Source organism: Anarhichas minor, unplaced genomic scaffold (assembly GCF_050575085.1).
Source record: "Anarhichas minor isolate MPS153535 unplaced genomic scaffold, ASM5057508v1 ptg000045l, whole genome shotgun sequence".
NCBI classification, from domain to species: domain Eukaryota; kingdom Metazoa; phylum Chordata; class Actinopteri; order Perciformes; family Anarhichadidae; genus Anarhichas; species Anarhichas minor.
Window position 1 is genome coordinate 5,702,874 of NW_027466491.1, and position 18,827 is coordinate 5,721,700.

General features: G+C 42.0%; 1 protein-coding gene across 1 annotated transcript in view; it reads left to right on the plus strand.

Annotated features, from left to right (window-relative positions):
• Positions 1-18,827, plus strand: part of pcloa (piccolo presynaptic cytomatrix protein a) — a 49,805-nt gene that overhangs the window by 19,826 nt on the left and 11,152 nt on the right. The window contains exons 5-15 of the mRNA XM_076111741.1: positions 939-5,025; positions 5,362-6,893; positions 8,318-10,382; positions 11,686-11,733; positions 12,380-12,462; positions 12,658-12,733; positions 14,171-14,296; positions 16,999-17,107; positions 17,538-17,602; positions 17,941-18,125; positions 18,679-18,729. Of these exons, the coding sequence (XP_075967856.1) occupies positions 939-5,025; positions 5,362-6,893; positions 8,318-10,382; positions 11,686-11,733; positions 12,380-12,462; positions 12,658-12,733; positions 14,171-14,296; positions 16,999-17,107; positions 17,538-17,602; positions 17,941-18,125; positions 18,679-18,729 (8,427 nt within the window). The remainder of the gene's footprint in view (positions 1-938; positions 5,026-5,361; positions 6,894-8,317; positions 10,383-11,685; positions 11,734-12,379; positions 12,463-12,657; positions 12,734-14,170; positions 14,297-16,998; positions 17,108-17,537; positions 17,603-17,940; positions 18,126-18,678; positions 18,730-18,827) is intronic.

Here is an 18,827-nt window from a genome sequence, read left to right on the forward strand (position 1 = left end):
ACAGAAGCTTGTCCACCTAATACAAACTATTGTATTGCTGAAAATCAACCTGAAGGAGAGAGGGAGACGTTAGCTCTGATGGGCCATGATGAGAAACCACTAGAGAAAGTTTCAGAGCAAAAGGTGTCAAACAGAGAGAAGGAAGACACACTTGACAAAAAAGTGGTTGAGTCACAACCTGTTGCTGGCAACATCCAGGAAGTTACTTCAGTGATATTGTCTTCAGAGACAAACATATTCTGTGATAAAAATGACAATGCAGAGTTTGATGTAGGAAAGAACACAATATCAAAGAAGGATGAAGTATCAGATACAGCTTTTGAAAATGGAGATGTGTCTGTATCAGTAGCCTCAGTCCTTGAAGCAGAACATGAAATCCCATTGTCTGTAGTTAGTGAGCAGGTCAAAGGTCTAAAGGAGAACACTAACGTGGAGGAGAAAAAGGAGGTTGTAGCTCAGCCTCTGGGAAAGTCTTGTGAAGAAGATGCAGTCGCTGAGGTGACCATAGTATTTAGTACTGTAGATGGTAGATTATATGATAATCTTTTACATCATTTGCTTTGATTCTGCTATAATTAACACATGTACAGTATATAGGTCGATGTGAATTTCAGTTATATAGAAATGGCTGAACTAAAAATTGTACCATATTGAAAATGAATATCTTAACACTGCAAAATACAGTAGAATGTTTTGATTTCAGACTGTATATATCAAAAACCTGAAGAGTGGATATATATGTATTGAAAAAATACTGTTTTTATAACAATAATAGAGTTATGGAAAGCCTTTTTTCATCTCCATTTGCTATTCATCAAGAATGTACATGCACATACACATGGTTCACATGTAACAAGCGAAAAAATCCCAGTCTTGATTTTTAAATTTGTATTGCAGTTTCTAGGGAAAAAAATAATTGTTGTATTTCAATCCAACAGGTGAAAACAGTGGAGACCTTGAAAGAGCCTGGACAGAAAGAAATGGCTATCAAGGACAGCAGTCCCACCAGCCCATCAGACCTAGCCAAGCTGGAAAGCACAGTTCTACCCATTCTTGAGGCCCAGACACAACTAAAGGATGATGAGGAGAAGCTAACAGATACTCTGAAGGCCAGACGTAAATTAGAGGTGATTCCTCTCTCACTTGACTCACCCAGCTCAGAAGATGACCGAGAACTTTCTGAGAAGAATACCAAAGGTACTACAAAGAAAAAGCTACTTGTACCCATGGATGTCAGGGCAGATTCCCTCGATGATAGCAGTGAAAGCTTTGGAAAAGAAAGCCCGATGTCTGGGGATGATGAGGAATTTATCCGAAAACAAATTATGGAAATGAGTGAAAATGAGGATGCTTCCCCGTCTGATGAGGAAAACCTAATCAGACGCAAGATAAGAGAGAATGAGAAGAAACAAATTGAACAGAAGACAACCGAGGCTGTAGAGAGGAGTACATCAGGAAAATCCAGGCGACTTACCAAGAAAAGCACTATAAGTCCAGATGATGAAGAGGATAAACAACTATGTGGCTCATTGGACAAACCTGATACATACAAAGAGGAGGGACAAGAACTAAAGGAAGGGAGTGGTACTGGAGTTCGCAAATTCCGAACTATGGAGCTGAATTCAACCAGCGGCCCTATGCGTATACCTAATGATGATGGAGACCCTGAAATGGAAAGCCTTACAGACTCTCCAGATGATCGGTCTAGAGGTGAGGGGTCATCCAGTCTACATGCATCCAGCTTCACTCCTGGGACATCCCCAACATCCGTCTCATCACTAGATGAAGACAGTGACAGTAGTAGTCCCAGCCATATCCGTTCTGGTGAGGGTAAACAACACAGGAAAGCCAAACACAGACAACCTGGTCAAATGCTGCCAACTATTGAAGACTCTTCTGAAGAGGAAGAGTTACGGGAAGAAGAGGAGCTGCTCCGGGAGCAAGAAAAACAGAAGGGATCTGGGAAAAAGTCCAAGAAAGACAAAGAAGAGATTCGAGCCCAAAGGAGGCGAGAGCGTCCAAAGACACCACCAAGCAACCTTTCCCCCATTGAAGACGCCTCACCAACCGAGGAACTGAGACAAGAAGCTGAGATGGAGGAAATCAGACGATCATCCTGCTCTGATTTCTCCCCCAGTGTTGAATCAGATTCTGAAGGATTTGAAATCCATGCTGCAAAGATCGCGGCAGTTCAGAAAACCTATCAACTTCCTTTATCAGTATCTCTTCACTCCCCAACAGATGATCAAAATATTGATCAACCACAGAAAAAAACTCTCAAAACTGCTGATGAGGCTTATGAGGAAATAATGCTGAGGGCCAAGTCTCCAACGCTTGACAAAGGCGAGATTCAACCAGGAAAAGAGTCCCTTTACGGGGGCATGCTTATTGAAGACTATGCCTATGCATCTCTTATTGACAATTCAACAGCTGTTCTGGGTGAGCCAGAGAAGATTGTTGTTCCTACTCAGCCCAAAACACTGAGATCACCAGATGAAGTTTATGAAGACATGATAAAGAAGAGGAAGGAATTCATCAAGCTGGAGCAGGAATATCAAAATATGCAGCCAACAAAGGAAAGCAGCAACCCAGAAATTGTGTTGCAACCTGCTGAGAATACCTTATCCAAAAGCACCACAGTAACATTAGGCAAAGATGGGAAGCCATTGTTGGATGCTGAAACTGCCTATGAAGAGCTAATTAAAAGAGTGCTGACTCCTGGAACAAGTCCAACTCAGCAGGAGCCAGAAGTGGAAGCCACTGCATCTAGAAGGGCACTCCACCCCATTCCAGACTTAAAGGTGACGCAGTGCTCTTCAGGAGAGTTGTCCTCTGATGACGAGAGTATGCTTAAAAAGGAGGAGGATATAACTGCAGTATCCGACTCACCAGCAGTTATGGAAACTGAGCCGGTGACAGTGTTTACCGAGTCCCCTCCATCGACCACATCATGTCAGCAACCTCACACCACAATCACAGAATCACAACTTAATATTGTTGACTTATCTAGTGCACTCCCAAGAACATCAGTCCCAGTAATTGCCAGTGTTTCGCCCTTGCCCACAGTCCCCCAGTACACACCCAGTATTCCTAGCGTAGTGTCAACTACTCCACCTTTACCTCCCAAGCCTAGCGTCCTGCATAGGGCTAATTCTCAGGAAAAAGCAGAAGTACCTGTTGCACCACCACTGCCTCCTCCCACCCCACCAAAACCTACTGTTTTTCCCAGGAAAGCTCCCATCCCACTTCCACCTCAGGCTTCAGCAACTCCAATCAGGCCAGAGATAGTGGCTATGACTGCAGCCCAAGGGCCACCTACAAGACAAGCAGTTACACCAATGTACAAGCCTCAAGTTCCCCCTCCTGTTGCCCCAAAGCCATATATTCATGCAGGGATTGGGGATAGCCACCGGCCAGGACATGGTGTCAAACCACCAATTGCACCAAAGCCTGGCTCACAGCCTTCTTCACCTGCCCATGTCCCACATCCACCAAGACCCACTGTACTTCCCACTGGTCCGAATGACATAGCTCTGAATCTGAGTCCTTCTGAGAGCAAGCTGTTTCAACCCTCCCCAAAGTCTCCCTCTTCTCCAAGATATGCCAGCAATCTTCGTGACACATATGTAGTCATCACATTGCCTTCTCAGCCCAGCTCTCCAGTAGACAGTGTCTCAACTCAAGCTCCCTCTAGCCCTGGCCCAGCATCTCCTTTATGCCAAGCTCAGCCCCAAAGCTATCACCAACCACAACCTCAACTTCAATATTATCCACAGCAGCATCCACAACCAACCCCTCCTCAAACAACCAGAGTGCCTCTGGCATACACAAGAGTCACAGAATCCATTGAAAGTCAAGAGTTTTGTGGCCCAGAAAAACATGTATCTAGTTCTTGTCATATAATTGAGGCTATATCTGCCTCTGCACAGCCACCCATGGTTATGCCTAACCTGATCTCTCAAGTGGTCACCACAGAAGTCCAAAGGACCACTGTCTCTGTTGTTCATGAAAGGACATCACCACCAGTGCCAGCTCCAAGGGCAAATGGTGTCCCAATCTCGATGGAGAAACCTAAGCCCCAATTGCCAGCACAGAATGGACAGGCCGTCCAACCTTCTGAGGTGGTAGATCTTAGGACTATGAAGGTGGACCCACAATCAGACATGAATGGTGTGGATCTATCTGCTGGCCCAGACTCAAGACGTCAGTCCTTTGCAACTGATGTCAGTCGTCAGAACAGTGCAGTGCATTCACCTGTGGTCAATCTCAGTGCTGAATCATCCACTCTTTCTATAGTGACTGATAGTATCACAATTGTGACCTGTGCTGCCACAATTGAACAATGTGACAATGTAGACACCTCTCAAGTATCTTCAGTGCCCCTTCAGTTAACAAAAAATAAAGCATTTGAGCCTGTTTCTCAAATCGTATATCGGCCAATTGATTCTCAGTCCTCCACTCCTGCTGGTAAAGAAAACCCTATTAACCTCTCAGTTGGATCAAGCACAAGTGGAGGAACTTTCCAGACCACTCCTGTCACTATTGCACCCACTTGTATTCCAGGTTGTGTTGCCAATGGATTAACTACGGGTGCAACCAGAGTGGCTGGAGCCATTGACCTTACCACAACAAAACTATTCAACACTATGGTATCAGTGGATGCTGCCTCTGCAGAGGTGGTCACAGCTGTACTCACAGATGACGATGGCAAACCAGTGGATCTGACTGCAGGACAAAGAGCTGTATGCTGTGATGTTGTGTACAACCTCCCATTTGCAGGAAGCTGCACTACTCAGCAACCTACTACACCCCTGCCCGAAGATCGTTTTGGATATCGTGATGACCATTACCAGTATGACCGATCCCCTTACGGCATGAGAGGGTTTGGTGGAATTAAACCGTCGATGTCGGACACTAACTTAGCAGAGGCTGGCTTGTTCTTTTACAAGAGTAAGAACAGCTATAATTTCAGTGGTACCACAGAGGGTGCAGTAGATCTTACCTCAGCAAAGATTTCTGATGCAGGTCAGTGCAGTGACATTGCAGACCTGTCACTTAAATGTCACTTTGAACTGCCTCGACTCATTCATGGCTAACTTGGCATTTCTTTGTTTTTTGCTTTTCTTTTTGTTTTGCATGGACAATTTGTTTATTTGTTTATTTTTTTTGCCCTTTCACTGTAATATTTTTGCATGTGCCTGCATGCTGTTACTGTAAATCTTGTTTATACTTGTTGCACTTCTCAACATTGGATTTTTCCCTTTTTCACCTTTTTTCATGATTTGGATAAGGCATGGCTTGCTTCAACATTGAATACGTCTGCATTATTTGGACTCAACTGATATTTTTGACTTTTGACAGGTGAAGCTGTTGACTACTCCAAGAAAGGGACTTACGCAGGAATGACAATCCCACCCTATTCCCAAGCCAGAGTCACAAGTGCTATTGGTACACTCTTTGGTACAAGCAGTGTCTTGAGGTCATCAAATGGGGTGGTCTATTCCTCTGTTGCAGCACCAATCCCATCTACGTATGCCATTACCACCCAACCTGGGTCCATCTTTAGTACAACACACAACACGCTTTCAGGTATGCATACCAGCGATACAATGCCTTCCCTGTCCAACCTCCAGAACTTACCACTTACAAGGTCCCACAGTTTCCTGTCCACCATCTCCTTTACTGAAACAGAGGAACAAGGAGATGCCCCACTCAATCTGGAGATTTCTAGAAGGGGTAGCATTGCTGCTGCCGCCACAGCAACAACCTCTTTAACCCTTGACACCTACACTGATGCATCCCTGGACGCCATAGCTGCTTCACTGGAGGCTCTGTCTTCACCCATGGTTCCTGGGGATGGCCAGTATCAGGCAGAGCGTGAGAGGCTAGAGATGGAGAAACTCAAGCAACAGCACTTGGCCGAGGAATTAGAGTGGGAGCGCCAAGAGATTCAACGGTTCCGAGAGCACGAACAAGTTTTGGTGCAGAAGGAACTGGAGGAGCTCCAGGCCATGAAGCAACATATCCTGAACCAACAAGAAGATGAAAGACAGGCTCACCTTATGATGCAGAAAGAAACATATGCCCAGCAACAGCAGCAGCTTGAACAGATTCAAAGACTCCAAGAGCAGCTGCGCATGCAACTGGAAGAGCAAAAGCTTCGTCAGATGTACCCAGGTGGGGACCTACCAGGGCATGGCGTGCAGGAGGCAATTGTCTTAGGACCTGATGGCACAGTACTGTCCCGAAAGATCACAGATAGTGGGTGCCAGACAGATGAAGAGGATGAGGCAGTCAGCAAAGCTTACACAGCAGGGAGGAAAAAGAGAAGTGCTAAAAAGAGTGTAGACAGTTGTGTGCAGACTGATGATGAAGATCAAGACGAATGGGAGGCTCAGACCAGAAACCGGCAAAGCCGGCCACGCACTGCCAGGGGTGATAGGGGTGGGCAGTCAGAGATGTCTCTTAAAGCCCACACTGAGATTTCTATTCAAACGGATACAGAAGGGAACATTCGAATGGACTCCAGGATGGAGCTGTCTGACTCTGAAAGGACCTCACCAAAGAAACGACCCATCCCCTTAGACATAGGCCAGTCTCCCAACCTCAAAGTTGATTCCTCTACGCTTCAAGCCCCTCCTAAATCTCCCAATGTGCTTTATTCCCCCATATCTCCCTGTATATCCCCAAGTAAATCCCTTGAGTTTGTGTCCTATGAGAAATCATTGGGTGATACAAGCCCACAAAAGCTAAGAGGAAGTACGGATCCATCAAAAGCCTCTCCATCAAGTCCAAGGGGACCAAAAGCAATGCAGAGATCCATGTCTGACCCTAAGCCCATGAGTCCAACAGGAGAAGAAAGGGCAACATGTGGCACCCAGTATGGTGATACTGTGAGTAATATACCCATCACTTTGATTGTCATTAATATGAGAACATAGGCACTGACTAAGATCAGGTTTATTTTAACTGTAAGAATATTTTGTTATTTACATTTAAATGGTTCTTTGGGTAAATAATGTGCAAATCTAATTTAGATATTTTGGAGAATAGTTTCAAGGTTGAGCGCATTTAAAAAAAATAAAATACCATGGTAGAGACTCCAATGAAAGCAGTTTTTCCTAGTTTTGGCTTGTTATGCCATTACGTATCCCACTCATTTTATTAAGCCTGTCATTTGATTATATGAGATCCACTTACAGTAAAGCTACATAATCTGACGGCAAGAGATGGCATGTTCTCTTCATGTTTGCACGAGGAAGCTTGCACACCACAAGCATGACAAGCATGTTAGGTACTGGGAATACTGCTGCCATTTTTCTTCAACACGGCTGGCCTTAGAAGTGTTGATTCTCCCTGGTTGCTGCACAGCGTTTGCTTTAAACTCCAAAACAGGTGGATGGGTCAAATGCAGAAGAAAAAAAATAACAATTTGATTCATTGAATACAATGGTAATTCAATAGAAGACCATCTTTGTGTATTCTAAGCATGGCACACACGCCAGTGTGGTTATACCTATGTCAATGTAATGCTTGAGATGGCAGATGTGCTCCATTAATTGAACTTAATGGCATACAATGCAGCTGTTTCCATCATTTACATTGCTGTGACGTGATGTATCAAACCAAACCAAATTCTGACTATAAAGACTTTAGCAAAGTTCTAAGTATGCATCCGTACCATATTACTTTATTGTATGTTATGAAAACAAGAAAATCTGTAATTTAAATTTTGGTTTGTTCACATACATAGGGCAACATATACAGAAAGGGAAGTAAAAGAAACAAGTGTATAGGTTACACAATGCACACATAGGCATCTTATGTTGCTCCTGGCCCTCATGAGGTATGGAAGTCAGTTTTCAGCCTGGGCAATTCACTGTTGAGAATCTCATACATACATAAAAGGAAATGAGCTGAGCTTGCAGGAAAATACTGAGCTGTCAGAGATCCATGGAGGTTTAATGCTAATAAATTACTTATTTTGAAACTAAATTTAGGCATGTGCAATTTAGTGAGAAGTGGGGAACATTTATGGACAGGAATACCTTACTGGTATGCTTAAAAGGTGTTCTGGCACCATGTTCATGTCCTCATCTAAAATCATGACTTTATATTAACTTTGTGGCAAGACTAGAATTGATTTTCTACTTTTTCACTTTGATCACATAACAATTATCGAACTAATATGGTTCACAGAAAGTCATTATTAAAATTCTGAGGACTACATAACTGGCTGACTCATTTATTTTGGGGATTAAGAAAACCATTTGAATTCCTACAGTCCTAATCATTGTCTTGTTTTCTTTTCCTACAGGGGAAAGGCTCACCAACAGGCACTCAAACAGGCACTCAAAAGAAGGTGAAGAGGACTCTCCCCAATCCACCATCAGAGGATGAGTCAACAACGAGTGGTCAGACAGCACACACCACTGGTTCGGCCCGCCGAAGAATGTGCCGCAATTCCAACATGGCACGTGCTAAGATCCTGCAAGACATTGATCGTGAGCTAGATCTCGTTGAGCGTGAGTCTTCCAAGCTCCGCAAAAGACAAGCAGAGCTCGATGAGGAGGAGAAAGAGATTGATGCCAAGCTTAGGTACTTGGAGATGGGCATTAATCGTAGAAAAGATGTGCTACTAAAGGAGAGAGAGAAGAGAGAAAGGGCATATTTACAGAGTGTTGCCGAGGACAGAGACTACATGTCAGACAGTGAGGTTAGTAACATCCGAGAGACAAGGGGTGGGCTTGGAATTGGTGAAGATGAGGAGATTGAAGGTCATGGTCTTGAACGTCCCAGAACAGCTCCTCAGTCAGAATTGGATGACTTTGTCCCACCTCAAACCAAGCATGAGTATGGGAAATACAGCCAGTACCAATACAATCAAAGCCAATACCAGCAGTCTCTCTACCAAACTCCCCAGTCCTACCAATCCCACTCTCTCTACTCCTCTGTCCCCTCGCTCACTAGCTCCCAGCAGCAGAGTTACCACCAGATGCTCCTGTTGCAGCAGAAAGCTGCCAGACAAGCAGCCCTCCTCTCAGAGCTGGATGCAACTAAATATGTCATTAGCCGCCAGCCTGATCCCACATCATCAGCTTACTTGGGAGTCAAATATGACAAATATGGCAACCACCTTGACCTCAGAGCCTTGGATGTTGGAAATATAGCACGTAGCCCCATGTCAACTGTATCTGATTCCTATTATACAGATGTAGATCCCCATACACCTCGGAGTTACATGTTGTTGGAAGATGCTGCAGAACTGGCTAAGGGCTCCACAGGTCTGTCTTCATCTTACAGTCTGGCTGAGAGGGAGCTGGCCAAAGCAGAGAAGCTTCTGCGTAGGAGTGCTGCAGATCTGGGTTCTACTGACTATCTGGGATCCACGTCTAGACTCCATACTTTTGGAAAGACCCCTGATGAAGAAGATACAATGGAGGAACCCTACGAACTGAAACTCCTGAAGCAGCAGCTAAAGCAAGAGTTCAGAAGAAGTACTGGTGGGACAGAAAACATAGAACAATTGACAGGCCTCTCCCAGAACTACTATAACCCAAGCTCTAGCACCTCTAGTTACTCTCAAAGACACTATCCAAAGACAGACAAGTACAGTATCAGTCGACTTACTCTAGAGAAGCAGGCAGCTAAACAACTCCCAGCATCACTGTTGTACCAAAATCAAAAGGCACCATTGATTGATCCTAAGACCTCCTCCAAGTATTCCTCTATTACAGACAACAGGGGTTTGGAGACAGACTATACCAGCTATCTTGGGTCTACCAGTGCATCTGTAAGATCCAACCGGCTCTCGCAAGATGAGATTACCTTCGGCCTTCGTAAGAATATTGCAGAACAACAGAAATACCTGGGGTCCACCTTGGGTGCCAACTTGGCTGGGTCACTAAATTTGGGCCAGAGCCTAGGTTTGGATTCTGCTTATCCTAGTGGTAGTCGCTCAAGACCCTCATCCAGGCCCACTTCTTGCTATGGCCTGGACTTGTCTATTAAAAGAGACCCTTCCAGCTCTTCGCTGAGGCTTAAGGGGGATGGTGAAACATCTGGAGATGTACCAAGCTATCAAACCCCCTCTGGTCGCACCAAACCTACAAGCCTTCCCATTGTGCAAAGTGGTCGTGGCCGATTACCCATAGTGGCCCAAAACTCGGAGGAAGAGAGCCCATTGAGCCCTGTTGGGCAACCTATGGGCATGGCCCGTGCATCAGCGGGACCTCTACCGCCCATCTCAGCTGATTCAAGGGACCAATTTGGTTCCTGCCTGTCCTTGCAGGACTCCCAGCAACATATCAGGGAAGAGCCAACCAGGGGTAGGGGTTACGTGCTGCTGGATGACCTTCAGGGCACCATGTCAGATAGTGAAGGTAAAAAACAGACTTGTCATATTGTCAATATGTTCCTGTTTAATGTCTCATCATTTAGAGTGTCTTGCTATGGTTTGTCTTTCTTGCATTTAGTACTATTATGTACGATATTTATCTTTTGTGTATTTGTTGAATGTCTGCATGTGTCTTACCTTAACTTTGGTGAATGTATTCTCTTTTTGTTTTCGGGTGTCAGTACTTTTGGTTGAGAGCTATTGTACATGCATGCCTTTGTATATTTTGCTCTATGTCTTATAGGATGTGCTTGAATGTATCTTTATGCATGCACTGTATTTCTGTCTGCATGCTAGATATTGTGTAATGTTTTCTCACAATAGTTAACTGCGTGACACCGTATGGTCTCTCTGTTTCAGCTACATTGTGTGGGAGGTTCCCCTCCTCAAATGGCATTTGCTCACTTGTGCGCAAATGTTATATTTGTAGCTATGTCAACTTTCAAAATATTTTTTTAATAGTCTTAATTCCTGCATGGAGGATACAAGACTTGAACCACAATAGAAAAATAATCCTCCGAAACTTAAGTCAGATTTTGATAACTTTTTTTCCCCACTAATGATACACTGAAAAAGTGCCTCCACCAGTTAAATTTTACAGAATTCTGTCAAATGAACCAGTTCTTTAACAATTAGTCTTCAAAATAACAGTATACTGTAATAACACAGCAAATTACTTATATTTAGAGATTCTACAGTAGTTGATGTGCAATGTGGATAGCAGATAGTTTAGGTGTATTTCATCATATAAGTGGGTAAATATGTTGGTTGAATTATTAAGATAACAAAGTATAGGCAAGATCAAAATGTTATCAAACTCTAATGGCATAGCTAGAAAATAATAGATTAAAGTAGGATACTGTCATATTTTTTTAAATGCCAATGTGGTTGCAACACTTGTATGTAATAAATATAAAACTTTAACTTGCATGTCTTGTTGTGAATATTTGCTTTTATTGTGACATATTTGTAATTTATTGCATGGAACAGATTTATGCCTTTTAAGTTTTAATAATAATGCAAAACATTTTTTTTAATTCATCATTTTCTGAGCAAACATTCACTTCCGCTTCTTTATCTATTTGTCCTCTATACTTACTGAAAGCATACAGTATTCTGAGTTATCATCACTAAGATATTAGTAAATTAAGATACTAATAGAGGTACAATTGTTTCTCTCTTTGGCTTTAAGATCCCAGTTCTGAGTTGTCTTGAATGCAGCATAATTACTAATAAATTCATATGGATCCGATCATTTTTCAATGTAAATCCATTTGCCTTGATTCCAGCCCTAAGTGATTCCCTGATGGCTTTGAACAGAGACGATGCAACCAATGGTAGAGTATTAGTTCAGTTCTCTAGTCATCCATCAGTTAACATATTAACCCGCACCTCAAGTCAAATGCACATCACCATAAAATGATGACCAATTGTTGGGGAGGTTTAAGACACTCTTAAAATAGCAAATTAATACTACTTTAATTTGCAAGTTTCAACGATTTTACATTGTGGAAATGTCATATGGTAATACTGTACTGATACTCAATGTTTAGAAGAAATACATGCACTTTCCTAACAATTGGAGTAACATTTACATTCACAGAAAAAAAAACACAGTATAGGTTGAGACTATGCCACTATACATACTGTAATAAATTATTTTTATTCTATCTCAAGCTGCATTTTTTCTGCCTATTTTACAATACCTGTGTAAAATTTCATGTTGCTTGGAATCCTTTCTCCTTTTCACAAGAAAGTGAACTAATTAATCAACTCTTTCTCTGCACCTTGTTTTCTTCGTATTTGTTTTTATTTTATTTGTCACAATCCCTACTAAGTATAGACTTGTCATGAATTTAATTATGCCTAATGGCATGTACTTTACAGTATATAGACTGAAGAAGCCCATTCTCTATATAGTGAAATGAAAATGTCCAAGTTCTCAGATTGATTTTTAAGTAGTGCTTGTCTTTATCCCTGAAGCCTACCACCTTAGGCAAGAGGAGACTGACTGGTTTGACAATCCTAGGGACGGGCGATCAGAGAATGGACAAGAGAAGAGACAGGTGAAACAGGAAACACACACACACATTCTGTACATGCAGACACTATAGAAAAGTTTCCGCATGCACTGAATACCAAGTCCAAGTAGTAATGAAATGCATGAAATCACACTCAATCACCTGAATATCTATATGGCATGTCCATGTTGCATATACCTTGTACATACATGACATCTCACCATTGTGTATGGGCCACAGGGAAAAGGCCTGTACTACCCCTTCCCTCACCTCAGGGTCAAACTGCAGAGGGATCCCAAAGACCGCAGTGTCTCAGGTAAAGTACCACAATTTACTACATTTCAATCAACAAGAACAAAAGCAGCATGCAAAGAGCATTTATTACAAGCTATTATTGACTGTGATGCATGCATTATATTTTATTGACCCCATTGCTTACTGACTGCATCACCTATGCACCGTTTACAGCACACACATGGTTTATGTTTATAAAACAGAAATGAAAAAGGGGAGTAGAATGTACACATTAATATGGATCATATTGTCCCATTAGGTTAACGGAGCGTGACCAGTGTGCTTCATGCATTCTGTTTACTTGATATTCATGCCAGATCTCAACAAACTAGCGAGTCACTTCCCCTGCCATTATGTTCCATCACACCATTCCTCCAGGCTCAAAGCAGGCAGACATTTCATTTCCTGGCATCCCTTTTGATTTGGCCCTTTTCCATGCTCATCAGTCATTGCCATGCTCAAAATGGCGTATCCCTCACACTCAGGATTATCTTACGCAAGTAACAAGCAGCCCACAAAGGAAGCATTCTGTCTAAAAGACAGAACGGAGTCATTTTGTTCCAGCTTCCATAACCGTGTTAAATAGTGTAATATAAAGGAGGTTCTGCTTCTTGTAGGTGAGGGCCTATTTATGTGTTATCTGTGGAGGGATATGATATAGGATTGTTTGATAGTCAGTAGATGGGTTGGCATGTATGCTGCTGTCTACTGTTCTATAAAGGCAAAAGAGCAATAGCTACAGAAGCAGTGAGAAAAGTAATTTAAAGTTTTCATGTTGGCCAGTACTGAGTAACAAAGAAAGGTTGTAATGCTTTCATTTTTATGTCGGTTTAGGCTTACCAAGTGTAGCTGCCAAATAACCAACATAATACCTAAAAAACGCATTTGGACAAAACTTGGGAAAATACCCGAACAAAATGTGTTCCATTTGAACACATTATGTTTTTGAGTTGTTCATCTGTCTGTCCGTATCACTCTTCTGAACTCTTATATCAGGAAAACTTTAGGGGAATCTATCCAAATTTGGAAATCCACCTGAACTCAGTGATGAACTGATTAAGTTCATTAAGTAAGCACTAGAATGAATACGGTAATTATGACAATTTCACACAAATGTCTACTAGGATAAAACGTGATTTTGATGCAAACTGCAACTCGACATGGTTGGTAGAGGTATACAACTGTGGGGCGGTATTTCTTGTATTTCCTAAGAAAATAAACTTTTTTTGGTTTGCTATTTTCATATAGGGATTTATTGAATGTAAGTTATTTATAGTTATGCATTTTTTCTTGGTATGGCAGTATATTTGTGTCCATATTGTATCCTTCTTTTTCTGTGTTGTTGAATGTCAATAGTGACTTATTGATATTGCCATTGAATGATTGCCAATAAAGGATTATCTTATCTTATCTTATCTTATAATGCCACTAAACAATCGTTGCTTTGGGTCTTAAACAGGAAATGGTCTGGGTATCCGTGTGGTTGGAGGGAAAGAGGTCCCTGGCAGTAATGGAGACATTGGAGCCTATGTTGCCAAAGTCCTACCTGGTGGAGCTGCAGAACAAACAGGAAAAATTCTTGAAGGTAAGCTCATCTACCAAATTAAACTTCCCCTTGTGCAAAAAAATCTGCTTCACTTGTAGGAGAAAAGGAAATAAATCTCAAAAGATATACTGGAGATTTATTTTCTTATATATGAAGCATTCTTATTTGCTTAGAGTGAGATAAGAAGACAACTGATTAACATGCCGTGTCCCCTTTTAAAACAATGCTTAAAAACATCTGGTTGGGGTATCACAAGGGGTTATGTGCCGGACTATTTGGACTTCTTTTACATATACAGTAGCTTAATACTGCAACAGCCACAGTTAGCTATTTTAAAAAGTAACCATTGTGCACTAACCCCTATGACGTGTGATTTCGCCCACACACATCTCACTGACACCACCTCAGCATGTTGCCGTGTGGTATAACACATTTCATGAGGTGGAATTGCTTTCACATGGTGCAGTCTGGGTACAGTTAACCATCTCAGCCTCCCAGTCCACCTGTCTGCTCACAGTCCGCTTTAATCTCTGTGTTGAGCCACATTGAGGGTGTCGGACAATTGGTAAAGCTGTGCCCCGCGCCTTCTTGAAGCTGCCACACTGGAGATCTGTGGACGATGAGACAGGGATAGAGACTGAAATACTGTCCACTTTGGACCTGTGTAGGGCGCTATCCATCTGTCAGCGCTCTGAGGATGTGTGTGTGTGTGTGTGCTTGAGCGTAGGCAATTATTTTCATACTTTCTGTTCTTGTCTGTGTCTCCTTCCCTTTCCTTTAAAAATCATTTTAAATTGCTGTTTCTCTTCCTCCCACTTCTTTAGCAGGACATTCTAAATGTTTCCAGTGAAACACTGCTGAATCAAAAAATACAAATACAGCAAATACAGTTGGGAACAATAGTGGGAATATTAAGGGTCTTTATAACATAGTTGGAGTCCCTACTGTAACTTGATATTACTTGAGTCTACAGCCATGCTAGCAAATCTGTGAAGCACTAATTAAGCACAACTTAATACAAACACCACATGCTAAAATGCTCACAATGACAATGCTTATGCAGATGTTTCACAGGTGTAGTTTTCTTAGTTGAGCATGTTACCATATTAACATTTGCCATTTGCTAATTGGCACAAAACACAAAGTACAGCTGGGGCCAATGGAAGTGTTAGCAGTTTTGCAGGTGTTGCAAATTCAAATGTTGACATGATGTTGTTGCCAGATGAACAGTCTGAGGTTCCCCAATGTTATTAGAACATGTTCTCTTGGGAGCTTGAATATCTGAAGCAAATTTCACAGCAATCCATTCTTTTTGACATTGTCATCCCGAGAGCCACACTGCTAGAGTGTCAAAAAAAGAAAGATCTGTATAGTAACAACATCATGTTATTATTTTTTTTAAATCACTAAACAAGATCCATAATCTTCCAATTTCCAACTTGAGTCTGTATTTTAATGATGGATGGATTACTAAACGGGCCTAGCAGGCATAGACCCAGGCACTTGACGTGTCATCAACGGAAACATTGGGGTCAGAAGAGTTGTATATATATATATACAGTATATATATCCCCTGCCTCTGCTTTAAACCTTTTCTACCCGTTACTTTAAACTTACTCTGTCTCAGCCGCCATCATTGCACAGAAAGAAGACAAATACAGCCTGAAGCTGTTGATGATTGTTCAGTCCGATAGTCAAGATATATCTGCAGCGTTTCTTAGCCCCGAGGATAACTCGACCATGATAACAGCCGTAACCCTGTCATCAACACCGAGCAGAATGGCTGCAAAGAACTTTGGTTCTGCCAGTGGGAACACGGCGTCTCACCCTCTGTGGTGTGAATACGGAGAAACGTCGTCAGATTCAACAAGCGTAGACGCTCGGTGTCGCTATGTGTACGAATACATGCCTGTTTGTCTTATCACTGGAATTCAAGTTTCTTTGAATGTGTGCAAACTGCAACACACATGTCAACCACAAAAGTGTGAAAAAATTTGATGAATAATATTATGATGAAACTACAGTAGCTTCCCTGTCACTCACGCATGCAGCTCGTGAGTATCGTCGCAAACGGAGCCTCCTGATGAGCTGTTTAAAACCGTGTAAGTCCTGCTAGTGTGCAGGGTGTGCTTTTTGGAGGATGCAGTGGGTTTGCTGTGCTGTGTGGATTCATATGAGCTTTCACTGCTGCATTGAATATAATAAATGATCAGTCCCCTCTATGAGACATTTGTCTTTGCTGGACTAGATGAATGAAACTAGCATCTGATTGGATTTTGTGTCCTTTCCAGGCCATAATGCGTCACGTTTAAAACTGTCCCGCAAATTATAGTTTTATAGCTGAAATAACATGAAGTCATTTCCAGGTTCTTTTTAAACCAGTTCTGTGCCTGAGCGCTCCACAGAGGCAGCCTGTCACACAGCTGCTGTTTCGGCTGTCACAAGCATTTATCGCTCCAGTTTTGGCTTGAAGTCTGATGCATGACGTTTACAAGGAGTACAACAATCAAAGTATATATTTTTTAGCTGTAAATTTAATCAAAGAATAGATGTTAGACCCTAATGTGGTTCCTCATTTTGGTCAACGAAAATGTATTTTTAGAATGAGTTGATCCCTTTAGTCTTTTAACTTTTAAAGAGCTACTCCCTTCAAGCCTTTGATTTGGTTTGAGGTGAAGTCAGACATTTTTTGATTGTTTTCTTGTGTGTATGACTGTGTGCAATTGTGTAATGGCGTATAGGAATGCAAGTGCTGGAGTGGAGTGGTGTTCCTTTGACGGGGAAAACCTACGAAGAGGTACAAGGGCTGGTCGGGCAGCCATGCAATGAGGCAGAAGTGTGTGTCAGACTGTAAGTATAACCTTTATACCATTCTATCGTTCTCTCCTGTATTCTATGATTAACAATCCACCCTCATCCGTCGGTTATTTCTTTATTTTCTTAGTCATTCTCTGATCATCACTTTGATCCATCATCTTACATTTCCTGCCTCTTCATTTCCCTGATGTCACCCTCTCCTCTTCTTTCTTTTTTCCAGTCACTGTCATGACTTTGAAAAGCTCAATTTCCCCCCACATTACACATTTAATTCTATGAAACATGTGCGTTTGAAATATTTCCTGATTTCCCATTTTAAATATTTAAAAGTAACTCATGATTAAGTCCTCTTCATCTTCTATATAGTTCTTCAGTTTGTCTTTGGCTTATTTTCTCTTTTGTCTCTTTTCTTCTTGAGTTTTAATTGTCTGAATTATATGTCAAATTATTTCCCTTCTGTCAGTGATCTCAACATGCTGGCTGATTCCGACAGTTCCGACCACCTGGATTTCCAGGAGCACAGCAAAGGTGAGCTACAGTATTTGTATAACTCCAACCCCAACATGCGATGGCTGTTTATCACTTTCCCCCCACTACTCTCCCTGTCTTCTCAGAATATCCCAATTACCTTTTGTCTCCTGCTATTTTTAGACACCCTTGTCATATCGCTTTCATCTACAATTCTCTCTTTTCTCAAGTTCAGCCATGCATTTCTTTCTGTCTGCATAACAGACCATGAGATTCTTAAAAGCGCTACCACACTGTACAGCCTTTCATGTCCAACTCAAAGTTGTGTAGTCATGATTTCTGTCTTCCTCTAACCTGTGGGAGCCTTTGCATAACGATGCTGGTGTGACCCCGTTTAGGTGACAGACCTCCCAGGTCTCCAGGTGTTGACCCCAAGCAGCTGGCGGCTGAGCTGCAAAAGGTGTCCCAGCAGCAGGCTCCCACCTCCACCTCTTCCTCCGGCCTGCCCCCCACCACCTCAGCAACCTCCAGCCCCGGTCAGCCAGGATCACCCTCCGTCAGCAAGAAACGCCACAGCAGCAAGGCGAGTCAGAGGAGGGTTTGTTTGTCAAGTTCAGCTTAGAATCATTTTAGCTTATCTTTAAGAATTGGTATTTTAAGTGTAATATCAATATGAATTGATGGATGAAATGCTTTTTGGTTCATACATCCCCTTACAACATTTTTAACTTCCCAGAGCTTCGGTAGGCATAATCAGTGTTAGGAATTATTCCTTGAGACATATTTAATATCCTGTTTTCCCTGTTTAAACATCTTTTTCTGTATATGTATATGTTCTTTACTCCAAGTTTATTAAAATATTCCACATCAGGTAACTCTTCCTGTATCAATGTAACACTTAGGAAATAATTTGAGAATGCCAGTGCGGAATGAATTATAAGAATGTTCCACTGGTAACTGAATGAATATTAAAACAGATCAATCAATTTCAAACGCCTAACTTGTTTAGCCTCAAGCACTGCACGAAGAGCAGTACAGTACAGTGTTATGTACAGTACACCCACCAGTTAACATTTAGTATCCGCCTACAGAGTTCTGCTAACGGTATCTAAGCATGTTGCTTTTATTTCTTACAGACTGCAGAGGGAATGAAGACCCAGTCCCAACCCATCTCTGGGGAGATACAGGTCTGTGACACAAAAGGATGAGCTTTGTAGTGTTTAAGTTTAAATGTAAGCCACTAGAATGTGATCATTGTTAGTTCCCATTTGTCTTTCAGTATTTA